Raw genomic sequence first — 20,173 nt, forward strand, 5'->3', positions numbered from 1 at the left:
CCCAAAGCTATGAACTGTAATTTCGTGGGTAGCCGTGGACGAGAAGCACCAACCCCTGCTCTTGGCCGCGTGCTCTGTTTAGGAGTCACAGTTTCTGTGTCTTAATGATCTTTCCTGAAAACTCTGGTTAAAAAAGATGAGATCAAACTGTGCAGAATTCGTGCTGAGGATGGGAGATGTGATCTTGCACCATGGGATGCAGGGTTTCTGGGATCAGGTCAGCGTTAGGGCACCTGCAGCAGCAGGTGAGGAGCAGCCCTGGGCAGCCCAGCCCGGCCTGGTGGGCAGGAGGGGAGGGACATGTGGGGACCCCTTGGCTGCATCATGAACCAGCTCTGGTTTGGTCACAGCCCAACCAGCACCCTCTGTTGTGTTGTTTTGTGTGGGTTTCCCTGATTCCTCTCCTACAGAACTGGATGTGTCTGCCATGCACTGTAAAAACGCTGCTCCAGCCTTGCAGTGAGAACAGACCCTCCCAGTGGCCAAACTCACTGCAGACCATTCCCCTCCCAACACTGCCTCATCTGAGGGGCTGAGAATGTCAGACAAGATGATTTATGGGAATCTTCAGGCCAATCCTACAGAAGAAAATGTAACTATTGCTCTGTGGAGATGGGACCTGTGCTGGAATCCTCAGCCCATCAGTGGGAATTGCCTGGTGCAGGACTGCCCTGAGTAACCCACAGCCCAGCACATATATCACATTATTCCTCTGTGAGGTCACGGATTTATAACCAAACAGCTGCTTTTTCTCCTTTGATAAGCAGGGGCAGGCAGAGAATTTAAAGATTAAACAATACATCTTCTCAACCAGAAAAAAAAATTATATATATTTACTAAACAGTGAGTGAAATTTTCCCCTTGGCTGGTCTAGTGCAATTTTGCAAGCTCCAACAATGCTGAATGGATGTTATTGAGAAGTGAATTTGGCTCATTCTTTTTTATGCTTTTAATAAATACCCAAGGGAAAGGCAGTTGTTCAAGGAAAATGAAATACAAATAAACATAAAATTTATTCTCAGTAGGCATTCCAAGGAACTTGGGGCTCGAGTTTTATGCCATGTTTTTTTTCCTGTTACTTGCAAACAAAACTAAAATATTCATATAAGCTGTCAGTTCTCTAAAGCAAATTCATCCTTTTAAAAATAAAATATAGATTCAGTGTCTAGAACAGAAACAATTCGAAACATAAAAACGATATTTCTGTTCCAGAGTACATCATTGTAATGGACTGTATTATTTTGGACTGTGGATATAAATGTTGGGGGTTTTTGCACAGCATCCTGTGACAATTCTTGAGGCACAGCCATGCACAAGACATCATTTGTAATTATAGCACTTTGCCATTTTCAGCTGCTCTCTGCTTATTTCTCATTTGATTGATAATTCATGCACTTCAAGCTAATGAAGATTGTTCATGTTGCCACCTAATAGACATTGCCAGTTTTTCCTACCTAAATTTTAGGACAACAGGAATAGTTTAATTGGAAGAAAAAAGGAAATAAAAACTTAGTTGCTTTCCAATGCCTTTTTCACTTAGATTCATGGGGTACCACAGGGAAGTGCAGTCAGTGGAGAATTTGTATTAGAATAAAGAAGAATAATTTAGATTTTGGATTTCATTTCAGACTAATCATTGCCCAAACTTTCACAAAGTCCTTCAGAAAATCTATGATTCCTCAGCTGGAGGTGTCCTGTGGAGGGTCAGAGGCACCTTTTATGGATGCAAGAGCATTTTTATTACTAATTATTTATCTTTCAGTATTACTGTTATGACTATTTATGAGTTCAAAAAGAATTTAGTTGCGCTGTTTAATAATTGTTGGTTTAAATAAATGACAGAAAGAGACTTTTTAAGCTCTAGAATGCACATCCAGCTCGGATACCTTTGTCAGATGCAGTGCAGGTTGATTTGAAGTCAGTGTTTATACTAGAGAGTGTAAATCCAGACTCTGCATGGTAAAAGCCAGAGCAGATTTCTCTGTTTGAGACTGAGCTGCAAAGGTTCTCCAGCACCTGGATTGACTCTGCAAAAACGTGAATTTTATTTTCCTGGAAGCTGTGTGGGAGAACACCTTACCAGGTAAGGTTTGTGCTCATTGATATTTTGATCCACTGCTTGTTTTTTATCAGCCTTGGAAATTTGCACAAACCACCCAGAAATAGCTTTGTCCCCAGCCCCTTCCCCTGGGCCTGCTCACCCCTGTGAAAACCCCAGGGCTCGAGTGGCAGCATGTACAGCATCACTACCTTTCAGAATTGTACAAAACTAGCTGATTAAATCTGATTTTAAATACTGCTTTCAGCCCAGAACCCTGCCTTTTTAATAATCAATTAAAACATTGCTTCATTGTGTTTATTCAGTGTGTATAAAGCACTGCTTGACATGGATTAGACCTTACATAGCAGTACACAGCTGTAGCCCATCCAGCATTTTCCAAATGAGTTTGCACAAGGAATAAAAGATTGCCATCTGAGCAACACTGGAGGGAGACAAGAGCAGACAAAAGGCAGTTAAACGCTACAAAAAGAAAAAAGACCCTGTTGAGATAGAAATTTCTGAGCAAATGCCTCCATTTCACAGGGAGATACTGTAGCAGGCAATGTACATTGATTTTAGCACGTGAAGTACATTGCTTTGGGGATTCATTAAGCTTCATTTTGTGCACTATCATGAATGGGGATGTCAGCCACTCTCTCAAGTAATGCAGGGTTTCAAAGCGAGGAGGTAGAATAAGCCAAAGTGAAAATATAATGTGCCCTGCAAAGAGAGTGAGGCAGTTGGGAAAGGAAAATGCTGGGCTTGCTAAAAGCCGTACGTCACAGGAGCAGTAATCAAAACCTAAACATTTGTAAAGGGTTTATGCTTATAGAGTTCATAATGTGGCTTGGAGCAGTACGTGCATGCTCCTGGCTGGCCTGCTGGGAGTCCCCTGGAAGGAGAGATGCACTGATGGAGTGCAGAGCCAAATTCCTGTCCTCTGGAAGAAAAATGTGGACAGTTGTTTGATACTTTTTAGTTACCTTTTTCTTTTAACTTGTTCAAGCTGTTTTTTATTTTGGTCACAGCTGGTTTTGCACCTTCTGTATTTGCAGTGGGAGGGTGCTCAAGAAGGTGTTGTGTTCCTCCCCTCTAGTTTTCCTTGGGAGCCAGTGGCAGAGCTCTGCTCTCTGTGGTCCCTCACCGTCTCCTCAAGCATCAGCTGCCACATCCAGAAGCCACAGAAAGTGGCAGGTCCGTAGAGGTGGGTTTTTCAGCCACCAACCAAATCCAAGGCTGGTTTGAAATCTGTGAATGCAGAGGTCTGAGTTCCGGTGTAATTTGTTTTGCTTTGTATCTTGTTTTAGTTGCGAAGCATGTAACTCCAAGGGTGTATCCAAAAATCTGTTTAGTAAGTTTAATTTATGTAATTATGTAGTAATTATGGCACCACTGACATTTTTTTGACTTAGCTACTACCTAAATTATAGTGCTTTGGAAACAAAACATTCATGAAGTTCCTTAAAGTTTTCCTGGTGATGGGATTGCAATGCCAAACACCACAAGAATGGGATTGTACCTACACATGGCTGTGAGGGGAAAAAATCCTCATTGCTCAGTTCTCCAGCTTTTGTGCCTTGCCTTCAGCAGGTGTGATGTTGTTTTTAATGCAATTAACCCAAACACCAGGGCTCTGCTGCCACACTCTGCCTCGTGCACTCTGTAGTAGAGCATGGAGTCATGAATTTTCCTGTTCCACGTTGGTGGCACAGGGTGCTTGGGCCAAGAGGAGTAGAGGGAAACTGCTGAGAGCTGCTGGAATTGTAATCCTGCACCATACTGGTAACCAGTTAGAGGGAAGCAAAGCCTGGAATTGCTGAAATAGTTCACACATTGTTTTACAAGTGATGTTTTGTCTCTGTTCTGTGCTGGGGGTCGCTGTGAAGGAGGTGGTCCCTGCAGAGGTGAGCACAGCAGGACAGCATCCACCTCCCCAGCAACCCAGGCTCCTCTGGGGCAGGAGCACAGCAGATTAATGTCAGAGAGCTGCTGCCTTCTGCACAAAGTTCTCCTCTTCCTTTCCCCTCCCCAGTATTTGACCCTTTAAAAGTGCTCAGGCCAAGTGACAGCAGCAGACTTCCCAGTCAGTTATTAGGCTGCAGAGTAGTGGATGTGCAGTGTTTGGTGCTTAGCTTCCATTTATACCCTGATCACAGCTGCCATTTGGGTCAGGAAGAGCTTTTCCTGTTGATAGATTGGCTGTGTGCTAGGAAAACTTGTCTTTCCCCAGAGCATCGTGTAATGATTTGGTGGTGAGGAGTTGCCATGGCCAGGCAGCTCCGCACGGATTGAGCTGGAATGTCCGTGAGTCTGTCACTCTGTCACTGCCGTGTCACATCCCCACTCTGGGGCTGGCTTTCTGCCTCAGGGGCTCTTCCTTGCCCTCCTGGCTCAGCACAGAGATGAGGCAAATTCTGGCTGTTTCTCAGCCCCACAGAGGGTTGGTTGTGTCAGGGGGCAGCTCTGCGACCTGGAGTCCTGCAGGAGATACTGGCAGAGTCTGACTGGGGGCACTGGGAGAGGAGGTGGGCTCACAGCAGGGATCAGGATGTGCTCTGGGCTTCGTGGGATGGATCAGGAGCTGGGGCAAGGTTAAAGGTTCCTGGGGAAAAGTCAGAATTAAAGCAGGTGAACTAAAAAGGGATGGATTTCTCATGCTTAATCAGGGTTTATAAAATCAATGTGCAACTGAACTGAATTCAAACACTGGGATATATAAGCAGAGTCCTTTATTGATATCTGAGGAATTCATAATTCATTCAGAAGCAAACCTTTCAGGTGCTCATCTCTCTGGGTATATTTTCCCGTTAATCATATTTCTCCTAACGATCAGTTTTGAAAGTTGTCTTATTTCTGCAGCGCAAAAAAATCCTGCCGGTGAACATTCCCCAATTGCACTCATAATTATTTCTGATTAAAAGTGCCCTGGCCTGACAGCACCAGGGAAATTAATAGAAGAAGCTTTCTACAAGTTTTAGAAGACGAGCAAAGACATACTCACTCCCTCTTAAAATTATTTAAGCAGGTGCTGTGGGAAGCCATTGCTTTTATAATGCTCTTCAGATGTTTACAGCAAAACATTTTTTCCCAGTGATTGAATTTTTCAAAGTACTAAAATACCACGGAGAAATATGTTTCCCACCAGTTTTATGGCTCCCTGGATGCATTCTATACAAACCCTGTATCTGCCTGGACACAAACACTCTATTGCAAAAAGATATCTTGCCATTTTAACAAGCTGCACTGCTTTGAAAGGATACACTGCATCACCAGTGGGAATGTCAGTACCTTAAGAGTAATACTGCTTTAAGGGTACTATTTTATTAAAGCAGACCTCAGTAATTTGTTCCTGACTGTTATACACCCTTATTTTATTAAAGGTATTTTACATCTGTGGAGGAGATTACTACCACTCCTATTTTCTCCACTGCTTGGCTTTAATGGATGATGTGGAATATAATATTTATTAAGCCTAAGCAAGGGAGGACATAATAGCAGAATTGTCCTTTATAACCTATTTTACACAGCTGTAAAATAAACCTTAATAAAGCAGAATAATTATCCAGGAATATCCAGGAAATTGAGTATTCCTCCTGTTTCAGATATTTGAAAGGTTTAACTGCTGGCTGTACATGTACTTTAAGAAATTGAACTCAACAGTAATAATATTAATATTAGCTTGATACTATTTTAAAATATATTAAGAGGTTAAGTACCTTGTGTGTCACAAGTGCTGTGTTAGCATAAATCAATACATAACTGTAATTTCTCTGTGGTGTTGACTGTATGTGATCCTCCAGGATTATCCTGTTTCCTGCATAGCTTTGTTTTCCTGTTTCTTGGTGTGATTTCTCTTCTTGGTGACAGTCGCTGGAATCTGTCCCAAAGGGAAAAATTTTGTATTAAGGACCTAAGGCAGCTTTGCAAACTGATTCCTGATCAGATACTCCAGAACTGCTTAAAGCAATTCCTCTTTTCCCTCTTGCCTTCTTGATTTCTTCCTCCTGTTGTCCTATTTATATATTTTTTTCATTGTGGAAATGATTTGGACTACAGTTATTACATTAATTATCCAAACTGACATTTTTGCAGTGTGTGAGAGGACAGGGTGGTATGTAAAATAGATGCACTAAGAACACCTACAGTATGACAACAAGTAGCAGGGTAATTGCTGAAAATGAAGTCTTTTCTGCTATCCCTTCTCTTCAACATCTGTTGTTCCATATGGAGTCATAAATATTTGCAACAAAATAGTTGAAGAAATAATCTCAACATTAATAGGGAAAAGCTGAATCCGCGAAGAAAATTGAAGAATCTTTTTTTTTTTTTTCTTCTTGGCAAATTCCTCCTACCCATCCTCATCTGACACTTTAAAATCTCAGTAGAGGAATAGTCAGACTACAGTGATGCTTAAAAATCACCATGAAAAAAACCCTTTGTGAATGTTAATAGGAGAGTCAGCTGCGAAAAATTTTATAACCTCCTGATAATGACCATGAGGAGGATTTTGTTTATTTTGTTTCATTTCCCCCTTTCTTCCAAGCCACAGTAATTTTGCTACTAAACTTTTATTGAATAGTTCACATTATTTCCCAGAAATAATCCTCCTCGTCGTGGTGAGGAGTGACAAGGTACTATTATTGCCTGAACAAAATAGTTACTTTAAATTGCCATATGGAAAATGCACATCAATAGTTTTTAAGCTTTTCTCTAGATAAAGAAGCATTTTAAAGCACAGAGCAACTTTAAATATTTTGGAATCCAGATTACCAAAACCTGCCTGAGGAGCAGCTTGTAGGAGAAAGCAAAAATATTAAAAACATGAACAAACAAGAAATTGTAAATAATTCTGAGTATAAAAAAGGCATTTTAAAGGTTCTTTATATATGTATTAGGAGCTTTTGTGGGAGTACTCAGGCTTCTCCTTAATGGACAGAATTTAACAAGGTGACATCAGTTGTATTTGTTTTTTGTAATCTGTACATACTGAACTTTAGACTGAGGTTATGTGCAGTGAAACTTTAGTTCGGATGTTGAGCCAGTGAATTGCTGCACTTTTAGTTTTATTTTTCACTATTATTGCAAACCAAGTATCTCATCTAACTCAGGTCTTTGTTTTTAAGGCTTGAATTAATAAAATATTTTCAGGTGTTTTTACTGTCAGTGCCATGTGAACATCAGAGTATATTGTAAATATGTTAAAGTTATAAATAGATATAATTTTCTGGGTTATTAATGAGAGTACACTGATGAAAATGTCAAAGCTGTATAATTATGCACCTCTTGATAAAGAGTGCACAGATAAAGGCAATTTATAAACTGTAATTTCAGCCTTTTCTAGTGAAATTTTCATTTCTCTGCTTTTCCCCACCTCCTTGTATTCAAGCCTCAAGTGGCAGCTCTGTGATGTCCTTTGGGAGGACACACCCTCGTCATTCCTGAGGTCAGGAATGGTGTCCAGGGGATCAGGGCACTGCTGTCCCCTGTGCTGGCACTGCTGGGGCACCTCCAGTGCTGGGGCAGCTCGGGGACATTGAGGGGCTGGAGAGAGTCCAGGGCAGGGAACGGAGCTGGGAAGGGAATGGAGCCCCAGGAGGGGCTGAGGGGGCTGGGAAGGGAATGGAGCCCCAGGAGGGACTGAGGGAGCTGGGAAGGGGCTCAGCCTGGAGCAAAGGAGGCTCAGGGGGGCCCTTGTGGCTCTGCACAGCCCCTGACAGGAGGGGACAGCCAGGGGAGGCTCTGCTCAGGGAACAGGGACAGGAGAGGGAACAGCCTCAGGTTGGGCCAGGGGAGGCTCAGGTTGGATGGTGGAAAATTCCTTCATGGAAAGTGTCCAGCCCTGGCACAGCTACCCAGGGCAGTGCTGGAGTCCCCATCCCTGGAAGAATTCAAAAGCCAATGAGGATGTGGCCCCTGGGGACATGGTCAGTGGTGGCCCTGGCAGTGCTGGGGGAGCAGCTGGACTCCATCATGACCTTACAGCTCTTTCCCAACCTCAACAATTCCATGGTTGTATGGCCTGCATTTCCTGCTGATCCCACTAAAAAGTTTTATTAAACACTTGTTCAGACAAAATGGAGTGATTTCAGAGTGCACAGGTGAGAACCTGCTTGGACCCAGATAAGGGGAGCATAGTTGATGGTACCATTCTCTGGTTGTTTCTAGAAGCTTTTAAGGCAGCATGGAAATGTGTATTTAATTGTTAGATACTGTTCTCAAAGTGAAGTTTTTTCCTGGCAAAGCTCAGTAGTGAACAAGGCTTGTATCAGTCACTGGGAAACGAAATGAAATCTGATTTAAAGGTACTGCACTGGATTAATCAGCTGCTCCTCAATTGCATTCATTGACCCTGTTCATTCAGGGGCTGTAATTAAGAAAAACAGCAGTGACTTTAAATTTGGCACCTGAATCACAAGGTTAAAGCACTAAATTTCTGCCTGGTGCCTGGTTTACAGGAGACATCTCTTTTCTCACTGATGACCAGGAGTCTCAGCTCCTGGCAGAGCAGCAATGAGTAAGGGGGGAAAAATACACAGGTTTATGGAGGATTTTGGAAGTTATTAAGACATGGAAGACAGATAACCCTGTACTTGTGGAATTAGAAATACAAAATACTTGAAATAAACAATGCTTCAGATTCCAGATTTTTTTTCATACTTGTTTTGCTGTAAAAGAAAAAAAAAAACAGCCTGGCTTCTAGTTAAGCAATACAGAAGTAGACAAGATTTAAAATTAAAATTAAACGTCTCTTTCAGAAAACTGTTTTTTCAGTCACAAATTAGAATTTTAGCCCTAATTATATTAAAATATCCATGTTTGGACACCACCTAGAGCTGGAATTCAGGGCACCTCTTGCCACCAGGAAGATACATCAGTTTGGATGATTCTGTCAGGTCTTTGGGCAAATAATGGTATTTCATATATATATTTTACTTTCGGAGATGAGTCACACAGACAACCCAGCTGATGTTGCAGATCCTCTGCTTTATTTTATTAAAAGACAAAGAGGTCCATTAGAGTATCCAGGCTGTTCTGTAAGTATGGGCCATTAAATGTAATCCCCATCACTCAGGTATGAAACTCAAAGAATTACAATTTTAATAAACCACTTCAGTCCTTGGGTTTCTAAATTTTATGCCACAGGCAGGGAAAAGGAGTGACCCAGCCACCATCTGTGTCCAAACCCATCTTCTTATCCCTGCCTGAAGGGTTTCTGAGATCAAATGTCCTGGTTAGTAACTAACAGGTTAATAGCTATAAATCCTGTATCAATTGTTTCTCTCTCCTCCATATGCCATGTATTTATTTAATGTATGAGTTATATTCTGTGAGCTGTTGGAGGTGAATAATGCTCCTACATCTCCAGGTAGATAAAGTTTTTTAATGCATGAGAAGAAATAACTCGGTGGTCTAACCAGTGTAAATTGTACCTTTAATATTTCTCCCTTATTTTGAGAGGGATGTGGCATTCCAAGTGGATCAGGGCTGTGACTGATGGGTTTAAAAACATGCCTTCTGAAAGAAAATAAACCAGCTGGCAAATAAAAGTGCCTGTTGGTTTGGGCCGTGCAGGGAGCAATTCGCGTTCCCCACGTTCCCAGTGCTGGGTTCAGTCTGGAGGTTGATGCTTCATTTGCCAATCCCTGTTCCTGCAATTTAGGCAGAAGACAGAAGATGAAATACTTAAGCATATTGAATTAAGAGCAAGAAACTTCCTAGCAGATTTCTGTGCTTTCCCAGGATGATACTCCATTCACTGTTAGTGTTTACTGTGTATTTCTTTGCTCTGCAGTATAATTCTTACTTTCATCTATTCATCTGGATGTCAGCTAGAAATTAAAATGAAAAGACTGCACTCTAAATGGATTCCTGAATGCTTTTATAAAGCATGGCAGGTTTAACAAACAGGCTCGATAAAAGTAGTTCCCACTTTGCTTCAATAATCAGAAAGGTTGTTTGTGTCCTTGGTCAGCCTGGAGCTGTCTTGGCTTTATTTCTTGCTTATTCTGTTGTATTGTGTATGTGAGTGCAGCTTTTAGCATTTATATTTTTAGTGGTGTTTAAAATCAAAATCCTTAAATCAACATTATTTTTTTTCCATTAAAGAGATGCATTTGATACAGTCCCCAAGAAATGCTTCCAGCACATGCCATTTTTAATTGCTTTACCAATTATGATTCCTCAAGTCTAGCTAATAAATTTCTGCCTAACTGTGCACTTATTCAGAGCATGGGCAAGATGTAGACACCGTTCAGATGTGAAGACCTATTACAAGATTGAAATAGATTTCTAATGCATTTATCATTCATCTTTGCAGAGTGTGATTTCAATCAGAAAAAAAAATGATGAATGGTTTGACAGTTTCCACCCATAGACGCTAAAACATAATATGCTGCTTCTAGTTTCAGCTATTACAGACTTTAACATGCAATGTGACCTTGGTCTGCAAAGCATGTTTGATTAGCACAAAAACTTAATCATAAGAAGTCATAAGTAGAATCCTTCTTCTTTACTGCCCTTTTTCTGGGACTTGGAAATTTATTGCTTCTGGGACAGGTAGGATATGAACAATGGGCCAAATAGAGTCCAGGGTTATCTCATCTGTGTGAAAACTGCTGCTGAAAATCGATGTGACCTCTGCTACACTGTCATCCCAATTCCCACCCTCTGTGTCCTATTTGTCTTTTGGTAGGAGCTTAGATCTGTGTGCTGTCTCTATGTGTCTCTCTTGGGCCAGATTATCAAAATGAATCATTGCCTGCATACCTCTTATATTTCTATTTATTTTCCTGGTGTTGACTAGGTCTGATGAAATATGATTCTTTTTGCATTTGATCCTCACTGCAGCAAGCAGCACCTAATTTAGCTGTGTCTATCTCTTTAAAGAAGAGTAATACTATTTTGAAACTTCAATCTGCTGTACAGTAGCATTACAAACCATAGACCATGCAACCTGTCTTCACAGTCAATAGTAATTTTCCTTTCGGCCAATTTAATGTTATTACTTTCATCTCCAAATAGCAGAGATTTCTAGAGGTGTTAGAGCAGCTCCAGTTTTGTTATGCATACTTCATGTATTGCTTTCTTTTTCAAGTGCCACTTCTGTTTAGTCTTTTGTGACTCCGTGGCTTCGCTGTTATTTCTGTGTGGCACCATGTGTGACAACTAATCAGGTTATTTTAAAAACTCTGCCACTGCTATACTTGAATGTGAGAAATGGTGTGTCTGAATCAGCACAAACTTCGTGGTCTGAGTTGTTACCTGAGTTGGGATTTTTAAATGGATCACTTCAATTCCATCTAAGATGCCATCTCTGAGGACACGTGGAGGTTACTGTCTTTTGTTATTAGTCCTGAAAAATCATTAGGAAGATGTTCCATTTAATGAACTCACAGAGCAAAGACAAAATACTCCCAAACCAGAGATTTCAATGAATACTTGAAAACTGCTAATGCTCCTGTTTGTTGTCAGGTGGATGCAAGAAGTGCAGCTCAGTGGAGGCTCCTGAGTGTGTTACACCAGGAAACAGTGCTGCAGTGGAGACACCCTGGGTTAATTAGTTGTCAGATTCTTTTTAAGTTGTTTATTCCTTAAAAACAGGAGTGGGAGAAGGAGACCTTTTGAATATGGTTTGGTCTAATTGTAAATTCAGGCTTTAATATGACCAGGGCACTTGACAGATGAAACTCTGGGAGCTGGCTGGCTGCTGCCCTGGGTGAGCACTGGCATTAGGAGCTCATGGCCAAGGCAGGGATCACAGGCTTCACTAAAAGATATATATATATATATATAGATAGATAGATAGATAGATATAGATATATATGTAAAGAGAGAGAGAGAGAGACTAGAATATTGCACAGAAGTATATTTTTAGCATTTCAGAGTGAAAGAATTGTACAGAGTTTGGCTTCAGTCACAGCTAGATTTTAATTGTGTGGTTTTCAGCAATTAAAATGAATATGTGGGAAGTACTCACAGGGATCTTAGAGAAGGAGCTACATCTACTGTCCTAAATTAAAAAAAGTCCTTCAATTATTCCATTCAAAAATGGAAGTTCCTTGGTGATAGTATTGATTCCTCACCAAATTGAAGGGATTCTGGAAAAAAACCCCAATTTCTAAGATTGTTTCATTCTGGATACACATTTCTGCTGTCTGTGCACAGCGTGATCTATACCCACACCATGGATTTGCAAGGAGTGAAGGGGAAGCTGCCAGGCCCCAGTTTGCTCTCTGCAGGAGATGCTCCAGTTCCAAGCAGTGCTGGCAGAGGGGATGGATGGCTCAGTGGAGATTATTTACTGCTGAGCACGGGAAGGGGAAAGGTAAAGAAGTAAAGAGATGTGATACATTCCTTGATTAGAATTTTGCCAAGGTTATAGCAACAAAAAACACACATCACAGAATGGCAAACATGATAGAATGAAGACAGGTCATTCAGGTTTAATGAACTGCGTAATACTGTTATAATTCTGTGGTATAATTCTGTAGAATTTGAGATATAATAGCCTGTACTCCATTACAGCTGTGTTATAGGCTCAGTGTATTGATTATTGTTCTGTACTATTTTGCCAACTTGCCTTGGCAACAGTCCCAGCTGCCCAAAGACTGAAACAATGTTGATTTTACTAATGCACTTGTATTTTGACTTCCAGATAAACAAAATGCTAGTTGCTAGAAATTAAAGTCACCTATATTTCCAATGCTTTCTGATGTTGCTTTTGAACCTATCTTTACAGAAGAGGTCCAAATTGCCATTCCAATAATGAAACCAACCTTAGATAAAGTCCAACTGGCTGGACAGGCCTTGCCTCCTGGATTTCCGGCGCCATTTCTTTTTGCTGATGGTCTTTCATCAGTAGAAACACTATTAACCAACATTCAGGTAAATTCTTCTCTACAGGGCCAGGTTATGTCATGATACATGTGTTTCTTTTGCACTCTTTAAAAAGTTTCAGAAACTATTTTGTATTTGTAGTTTCTCATCTCTTTAATTAATGTCATGTTTAGGTTTCCACTCTCCTTGGCATTATCAGTCATGGAAGGGTTTCATACATTGTATATTTGACTTAATAATTGGCAATATTTGAAATTCACCATTCTCATTATTCCTGCAGTGCTCTCTGCAGTTACTGATGTGAGCAGAGACGTGGCACTGTGTATGTACCAAATTAACCAAAGCTGTACTGAATGATTCCATGCCACAAAATTCCTCATAAATAACTCCAACATTAGCTACTTCCAATACCCAGTTGTGTTTCAGGTCTGTAGGTTCCTGCTTCTAATCTTTCTGTTTTCCTAGAGGGTGTAAAAGAAACAAGTGGATGAATTTTGTCACTGCTGAAAGAAACTGGTGTTTTCAGATCTTGCATCTGTGTGTGTTTTAGGGCCTGCTGAAAGTGGCTGTGGACAATGCAAGAGTCCAGGAAAAGCAGATACAGCAGGAAAAGAAAGAGTTAAAGATGGAGCTTTGTAGAGAGCGAGAACTACGAGAGAGCTTGGAAAGGCAACTCACAGCTGAGCTGCAAAGCAGAGGTGAGTGAGTGAAAAATGGAGTTTGGGTGGCTGTGAAATGTGGAGCCCTTTGGCATTTCCAGCTGGAGCTGTCGAGGGCTCAGAGCTGACATTCAGACTGGGGTAAGGCAGCAGTGGGCCTGCCCTGGTAATGAAAGATTCAAATCTCACAGAGCCAGAGCAGAGCACAGGTTTCTGTGAGCAGAAGGAGCAGTGGCTGAAGGATTATTACCTGTAGGGAACTGGCCCCAGAGAGTTCTGGCAGGTTCTGAGAGGGAAGCTGGGGCAGTTCCATGGCTTCCAGGTGTATCAGCATCACTCTGCCCAGGTATTCCCAGCCCGACTTCTTCATTTGACAGCTTTAATTTCTTTTTGTTTCTGCTGCTATCCTCCAAGCATCATCAGTCCTACTGTGAGAAAGACATGGCTTTAATTTGGGTATTTAAGTGATTTTTTTTTCATTACTTCCCTGGCCCACATTTCTGCAGCTTCAGTGCTGCCCAGTTTGTCTTGTAGAGAACTTAAGCTCAACAAAATAGAGCTGTGAGAAATTGTCTGCCCAAGTGCAAGATCTGAACCAAATATTCCTAGATTTTTTTTTTTTTTTGCATCAGGAGATTGAGGTGCAGTAGCACACCCCAAATGGGGTCTTCTGAGACAAAACCATGACTGGTTAGAAGCTTTTGATAATAATAGGCAATTAAATTGGTAAATCTGAATTTCTCGCTGTGCTGCTTGCAAAGGAGGCAGTATTAGTATTCTTTTTAAAATTCAGATCTGCATCTGAAGGAAAGGAACAGCACTTCATGTGCCAAAAGCTGCTTCTAGATTACATCCATGAAATCAGAAAGATAAAACTAGATAAGACCAAAAGTGGAGGTGCCAAGTGCTTTCTTCCTGTGCTTTTTGAATGGAAATTGGGTGTGTGAAGCTTTCTGCAGTGCCAGGTCTCGCTCAGGGCCACCAAAGGGCACCTCTCATTTGAGTTGAGCAGTAAATCCTGCTGAAGCTGTTAAATTGAAGTGGATGTCCAGAAATGTGTGATGGGACTGTGTATTTCTGTAAAAAAAACCTGAGCTCCTTAGGACAGCACAGTGTGCCCCTCCTGAATCCCAGATAGCTCACCAAAATCTTCAGGTCATTCACAGACTTTGATAGTTCCTGACTTGTGAGAGAATTTCACCAATAATCACCTCCTCAGAATTGTTTGTCTTTTAGGTCACCACCACATGCACATCTTTATTGTTCTAGGAGTCCTGAGCTAGAAATGCACCTTTGAATATTGAACATAAACTATTTTTTTTCCGTCTCCATCATCTGTTAATTGAGCCCTGACAACCATTCTTACACTGTATTTGCATTCCAGCCACAATTCAAAAACGCTTGAAGAAAGAGAAGAAGGCAAAGAGAAAATTGCAGGAAGCTTTGGAATTTGAATCCAAGAGAAGAGAACAAGTGGAACAGGCTCTGAAACAGGCCACATCAGGTGACGGTCTCAGGATGTTAAATGGTAATGTCTTAGTTGGCCTTTCACAGTCAGCTTAAAATGATGTTTGATTGAGTGAGAAAAAAAAGATCAGATGGTGCACAGAGCAAATTTCGGAATAAACCCCCACAATTCTTTCCTGAAATAATGAAAAATCTATTTCAGGCTATGTGCTCTGGGTCGAGAATTAAAAAAAATAAATAAGTCTGCAACTAGAGAAACAGACAGAGCAGTTTACAGAGATGACAAGAAATGCTGAATATATTACAGAGAAATCTGTTACAGTGCCAGCTAAGACAATGTGAAATTTGGTTCCTATAAGGTTCTGTGAACTCTTCTCTCCCAGCAGATTCATTTTTAGAACTGCTGAGCTTCATTTCAAAAGCCGTTTGGCTGAAGTTTGCTCAGCCTCAGGACCTATTAAGTTTGTTAAATATGTATCAGCTTTCAGAGCTGACTGGGTTTTGAACACTTCCCAAATATTCTTGTGAAACAAAAGCAAATCAGTTCATCTCCTAAACAGTGATTAAGTTCTGGCTACCAGGAGGATTTGCCTTTTGTGCTTAAGATGATTCTGGCCAAACTTTAGAGCTTTGGTTTGAACATTTAAGACTGAACCTAGCTGAGATTTAATTAATTTCAGGTTCTGCAGCTAAGGTTTATTCTGTGCATCCCTACCTGGAGTCTCTGCAGAGGCTCAGGAATCAGAGTGACATTCAGTCCCTGCTGCATTCAGGTGTCCTGTGGTGTGTTAATTTGTGCTGCCTGCTTTGGGCACTGCTAGAGACTGCAGAGTGCAAAAGCTGCCTGACTGCTGAGCAAAAATAATGAATTTGGCTTGTCTGGAGTTCTCAGCTGGGAGAGCTGGCCACACTGTTGTCTGAAGGCAGGGCAGGGCTGTGTGTGTGCCCTGGCACAGCAGTGCTCTGCAGGAGATGGGAGCTGGGATTTAGCTGGGGTACCAAGGCACGTAAACTCCGGGAGTGTGGGAGCAGCATCTCTCAGTGGCTCCTCTCATCTGCTGTCCAGAGCCCTGCACATCCTGGAAGCAGGGACTGGCTGCTGTCCCGGAGCACTGGCAGTGGGCAGGGGCATCCAGGTGTGGATTCACAGCTGCAGTCACAGCAGGGTGGGGACAGTGACCAGGGACAGCCAAATGAAGAACGACTGAGGGAGCTGGGGTTGTTCAGCCTGGAGAAAAGGAGACTCAGGGGTGACCTTATCACTCTCTTCAGCTTCCTGAAGGGTGGCTGTGGTGAGCTGGGGGTCGGTCTCTTTCTCCAGGCAACAACAGAACAAGAGGACACAGTCTCAAGCTGCACCAAGGGAGATGCAAGCTAGAATTAAAGAGGAAGTATTTTACAGAAAGATGGTCAAATACTGGAATCATCTACCCAGGGAGGTGGTGGAGTCACCATCCCTCGAAGAGTTTAAAAAAAGACTGGATGTGCCATGATCTAGTTGAGCTGTTAGAACATGGGTTGGACTCAATGATCTTACAGGTCTCTTCCAGCCTAGAATTTCTGTGATTCTGTGACAGTGACCAGAACCAGCAAAAAACCTCCACTCCTCCACTGGGTCAGACAAATGCCCAGACTGGATCCCATGGACAGAACCAGCACCTTGAGAGGAAAGTCAGAAAAAACCTAAAATCCTGCTGTGCTGCAGGTCACTCCCCTGGGTGCTGCCACTGCAGGGAAGCTCCTGCTGCTCACTCACCAGCCAGCAGCACCCAGCAGCTCTGAAAGCCACAAATCCAGGGATAGCAACGTTCCAGCAGTGTGATTAACACACCTTTCCATCTGCTGGTGTGGGCCTGGCTGCAGCAGTTTGATTTGCAGGCACACTCAGGTAGTCATATATATGTTAGTGCCTGCAAGAAGCTGATATTTACATGCTAATCTGATTGCACATGCAAATCAGGTAGCTCATTAGCATCTTAATCCACAATTTAATTGCAGGTACAATTTTATGACAACAAAATGTGAAGGGCTATTCTGAGTATTTTTAATTTAACTCTGACAGTCTGTCTCATTTAACAGATGCTGTTATTAGTTACAGATGACTTTGTCATTTTTGGTATATACAACATGTACTCTGAAAGGTTTGAGAAGAAAGAACCTTTTCAGATTGATAGGTCAGTGCCCTGCACTTGCCTTCAGAACAGGAATCTGAGTAAGGGAAGCCCTGCAGAGTGGCAGTCACTTATAATTTTATAAGAAAAAAAAAGTATATGTGAAAATACTGCGTTTTTATCACATATACATTTATAGAGCTGTATATGCACAGATGACATGAATTTCACTTACACATTTATTGCTGAGCTATTGCTCTCCTGTAAGGACTGTGCTTCTCAGGGTTGCCCTGCTTTCACTCAGGGCTCAGTTACTGCAGGGTCACCAGCAAAGCATCACCTCTGTGACAGATCCTGACACTCACTGAAGGGATCTGTGAAAGCAACAGTGCACTTATTCCCTGTTTGAGAACGTCCAGAACAGGCTTTTGCACAAAAAAAACCCCAAACTGTACACACAGCTTCCTTTCAGGTGTGGGTTTTTCCTTCCTGTAATTTCTAAGGGCTGTGTGATAAGGGAAGCAGATGTTTCTCCAGGATTTGAGGTGCCATGGATTCAAATCACATCCCCTTCATGCTAATCCTTGTTGGCACAAGGTGCATCGTGGCATCTGCTCCTGTAACACCCTGGGGTGTTGGAGCCCCCGCCCCCAGCCCAAGGACTGTGCAGACACAGGGATCACCAACATGAAATTAAACAGGTCCAGAGTGAGTGTCATGAGACTCCTGCTCAACTTGGGGAAAAAAAAAAGAGCACAGTCCTCTTTGGAAAGCTCTTCTCAGAGATCTGGAAATACTTCACATAATATGACAGCTGTAATTTGGGTTTGGGTGGTAACACATGCTCACACATCCCGAGCTGAGGTTGGAAATGCAATTTGCACAGTTCTTATCTGTAACATGCACTCACACAAACTGAGACACACACACCCCAAAACTGTTGCCTGGCACTGGCTGTATTCTTCAACTCTGTAATTTGGAGGTATTTGGCTATATACAAGAGTCAATGCAGTTTAATATTATCACAGTTTAATTTCAACTTTTATTTTTCATGTGTCAGATGCCCTCATTCTCCAAGAGGATTTTGCAGACATATTATTACCACGTGTTGGTTATTATCTGATCGTCAGACAAATGTGAAGCACGTTAAAAATAATTCACTGTGAGACCAGTAATGTTTGCACATTTTGGAAACAATTTACTACTGAAAATTCTATGAGGACCAAATGTTTTATGCAAGACCATGTTAACTTGGAGAGCACCCTAGTTTGCTATAAATATTTTTCTAAAGATGCCTGAGAGAGGGGCAAAGGGGAATGCATTAATCTTGTCTCCCATCTTTCAGATGCTGGAATCCCAGATATGGAAATAGAACACAACGGAACCCAACATGACAGTGCAGCCATGCAAGGTGCAGTATGTACCACAGCTCCTCACTTGTGTGTTTGTCATTAAAAATTAGTTTAATCGTTTTTATATCTGTTTTCATGATTTAAGATCAATGTAAATTACAGAGCTTCAGTTTGTTTTCCTGTTTGATACGGAAAGATCTGTATCTTTGTAAGATTCTGATCTTTGTAAGAGCAAAGATCAGAAATTACCTGTACAAGAACAGAAATTAACTTTAAGTAGAGGTGGTATTTAGCTGAAGTAATTTAGAGGTGCTGTTTGTTTTAAAACTGTTTTAAATTTATCTGCTAAGACAAATGCCTTTGGTTCAAAAGGGGTTTTATATTTGATTTATCAAATGATAAAATGAAATATTTTACCTCTAGTCTTTACCTACCTATCAAGTTTGCAGATGTTTTCAAAAAAATGCATGAACTGTGAGTGAGAAAGAAGAGCCATGTTCACGTTATGGGCAGTTGTCTGGTGCTACTTGTCCCTCACTGTATGGCTGTGTGTAAGTGCAGCTCCTCCAGGTATGGCCTGAGTGCTTCCCAAAGAGCAGGAAATGAGTTCTGGCTGCAGGTCTGGGATGTGAGGAGTTGTGAAATCCTCCTTTGGAGAGCTGGGACAGGGATATTCCCAAGGGATATTCCCATTCCTCTTGGAAGCCTCTTTTAGCCGCACAGAAAATCCACAATCACCTGTGATAAAATCTGCTGTGAGCAATTTGAACATTGAAATACTCTGAGGAAAGTCCAACTTGTAGAGCTTTTCTCCCATCAGTCCTGTGCCATTTTCATTCCAGACCGTTCAGTTCTGTGCTGGCAGCCTGCAGACAGAGCCTCTTCCACAGAACTGCTGCTTCTTAGAGCAATCCCACCCTTTCTCTGCTTCATGGGATGGTGATGTGCAGAAATCCCCTGTGCTGAGGCAGTTGTGCAGACAGGAGAGGGGCTGCAGTGCACTTGGAGACACAAACCTCACTTGAGCATTTCTCTTCAGCTGGGGAAGGTTTGACTTGCATACCTCTGGTATGCATCTGTCGTCCATCTGCCATCCTTACAGGAAAGCTTCAAATATTTTTACTGCTGTCTCTTCTTGTGATTTTAGATTCATATGCTGTGTATGACAGAGAAGGAGAATCACAGCTTTATTGTAATGCAGATATATACATCTGACATATGTGTGTGTATATATATGTGCACATGTAATGAGAGCTGTGCTCTAAATATTGCAATTGGAAAATTGCTGCTGCCAGAAATAGTCAAAATATTGGATCAGCACTTGGGACACATGTATTTAAATTTGATGAGGAAAATGTTCCTTATATTTCTGATCTGTTCATGGTACCTGCTGAGAGGAGTGCTCAGTGCTCTTCCACACAACTCTGAGAGTCAAAGGTGCATCTGGGCAGACTCTGGTAAAGAAGAGAAAGGTAATTTCAGTTTTCAGTTGAAGGAAAACCATGACACTTGGCTCAAATGTGTCTTTACATAAAAAAATGAGTAAAAATACTGTGAGGAAAGTGATGCACAGCCACTTCCAATGACCATTTACTTGCCTGAAGGAATCAAGAGAAGTTTCTGTTACCTGTAGTTTATTAACACACAGGAAAGCCTTGTGACTTTTACCATTTCTATTTCACAGTGAGATTTTACTTTTTTTTTTCT

The 20,173-nt window shown here is 41.6% G+C and overlaps 1 protein-coding gene across 6 annotated transcripts in view; it reads left to right on the forward strand.

Moving 5' to 3' along the window:
* Positions 1-20,173, forward strand: part of DACH2 (dachshund family transcription factor 2) — a 239,234-nt gene that overhangs the window by 211,766 nt on the left and 7,295 nt on the right. For 2 of the 6 annotated variants that reach the window (XM_074551311.1, XM_074551312.1), the window contains exons 8-11: positions 12,780-12,925; positions 13,428-13,575; positions 14,921-15,064; positions 18,460-18,530. In XM_074551311.1, coding sequence (XP_074407412.1) covers positions 12,780-12,925; positions 13,428-13,575; positions 14,921-15,064; positions 18,460-18,530 — 509 coding nt within the window. The remainder of the gene's footprint in view (positions 1-12,779; positions 12,926-13,427; positions 13,576-14,920; positions 15,065-18,459; positions 18,531-20,173) is intronic. The other 4 variants (XM_074551313.1, XM_074551315.1, XM_074551314.1 and 1 more) reach the window with 3 other exon arrangements.

This window comes from Zonotrichia albicollis, chromosome 14 (assembly GCF_047830755.1).
Source record: "Zonotrichia albicollis isolate bZonAlb1 chromosome 14, bZonAlb1.hap1, whole genome shotgun sequence".
Taxonomy (NCBI): domain Eukaryota; kingdom Metazoa; phylum Chordata; class Aves; order Passeriformes; family Passerellidae; genus Zonotrichia; species Zonotrichia albicollis.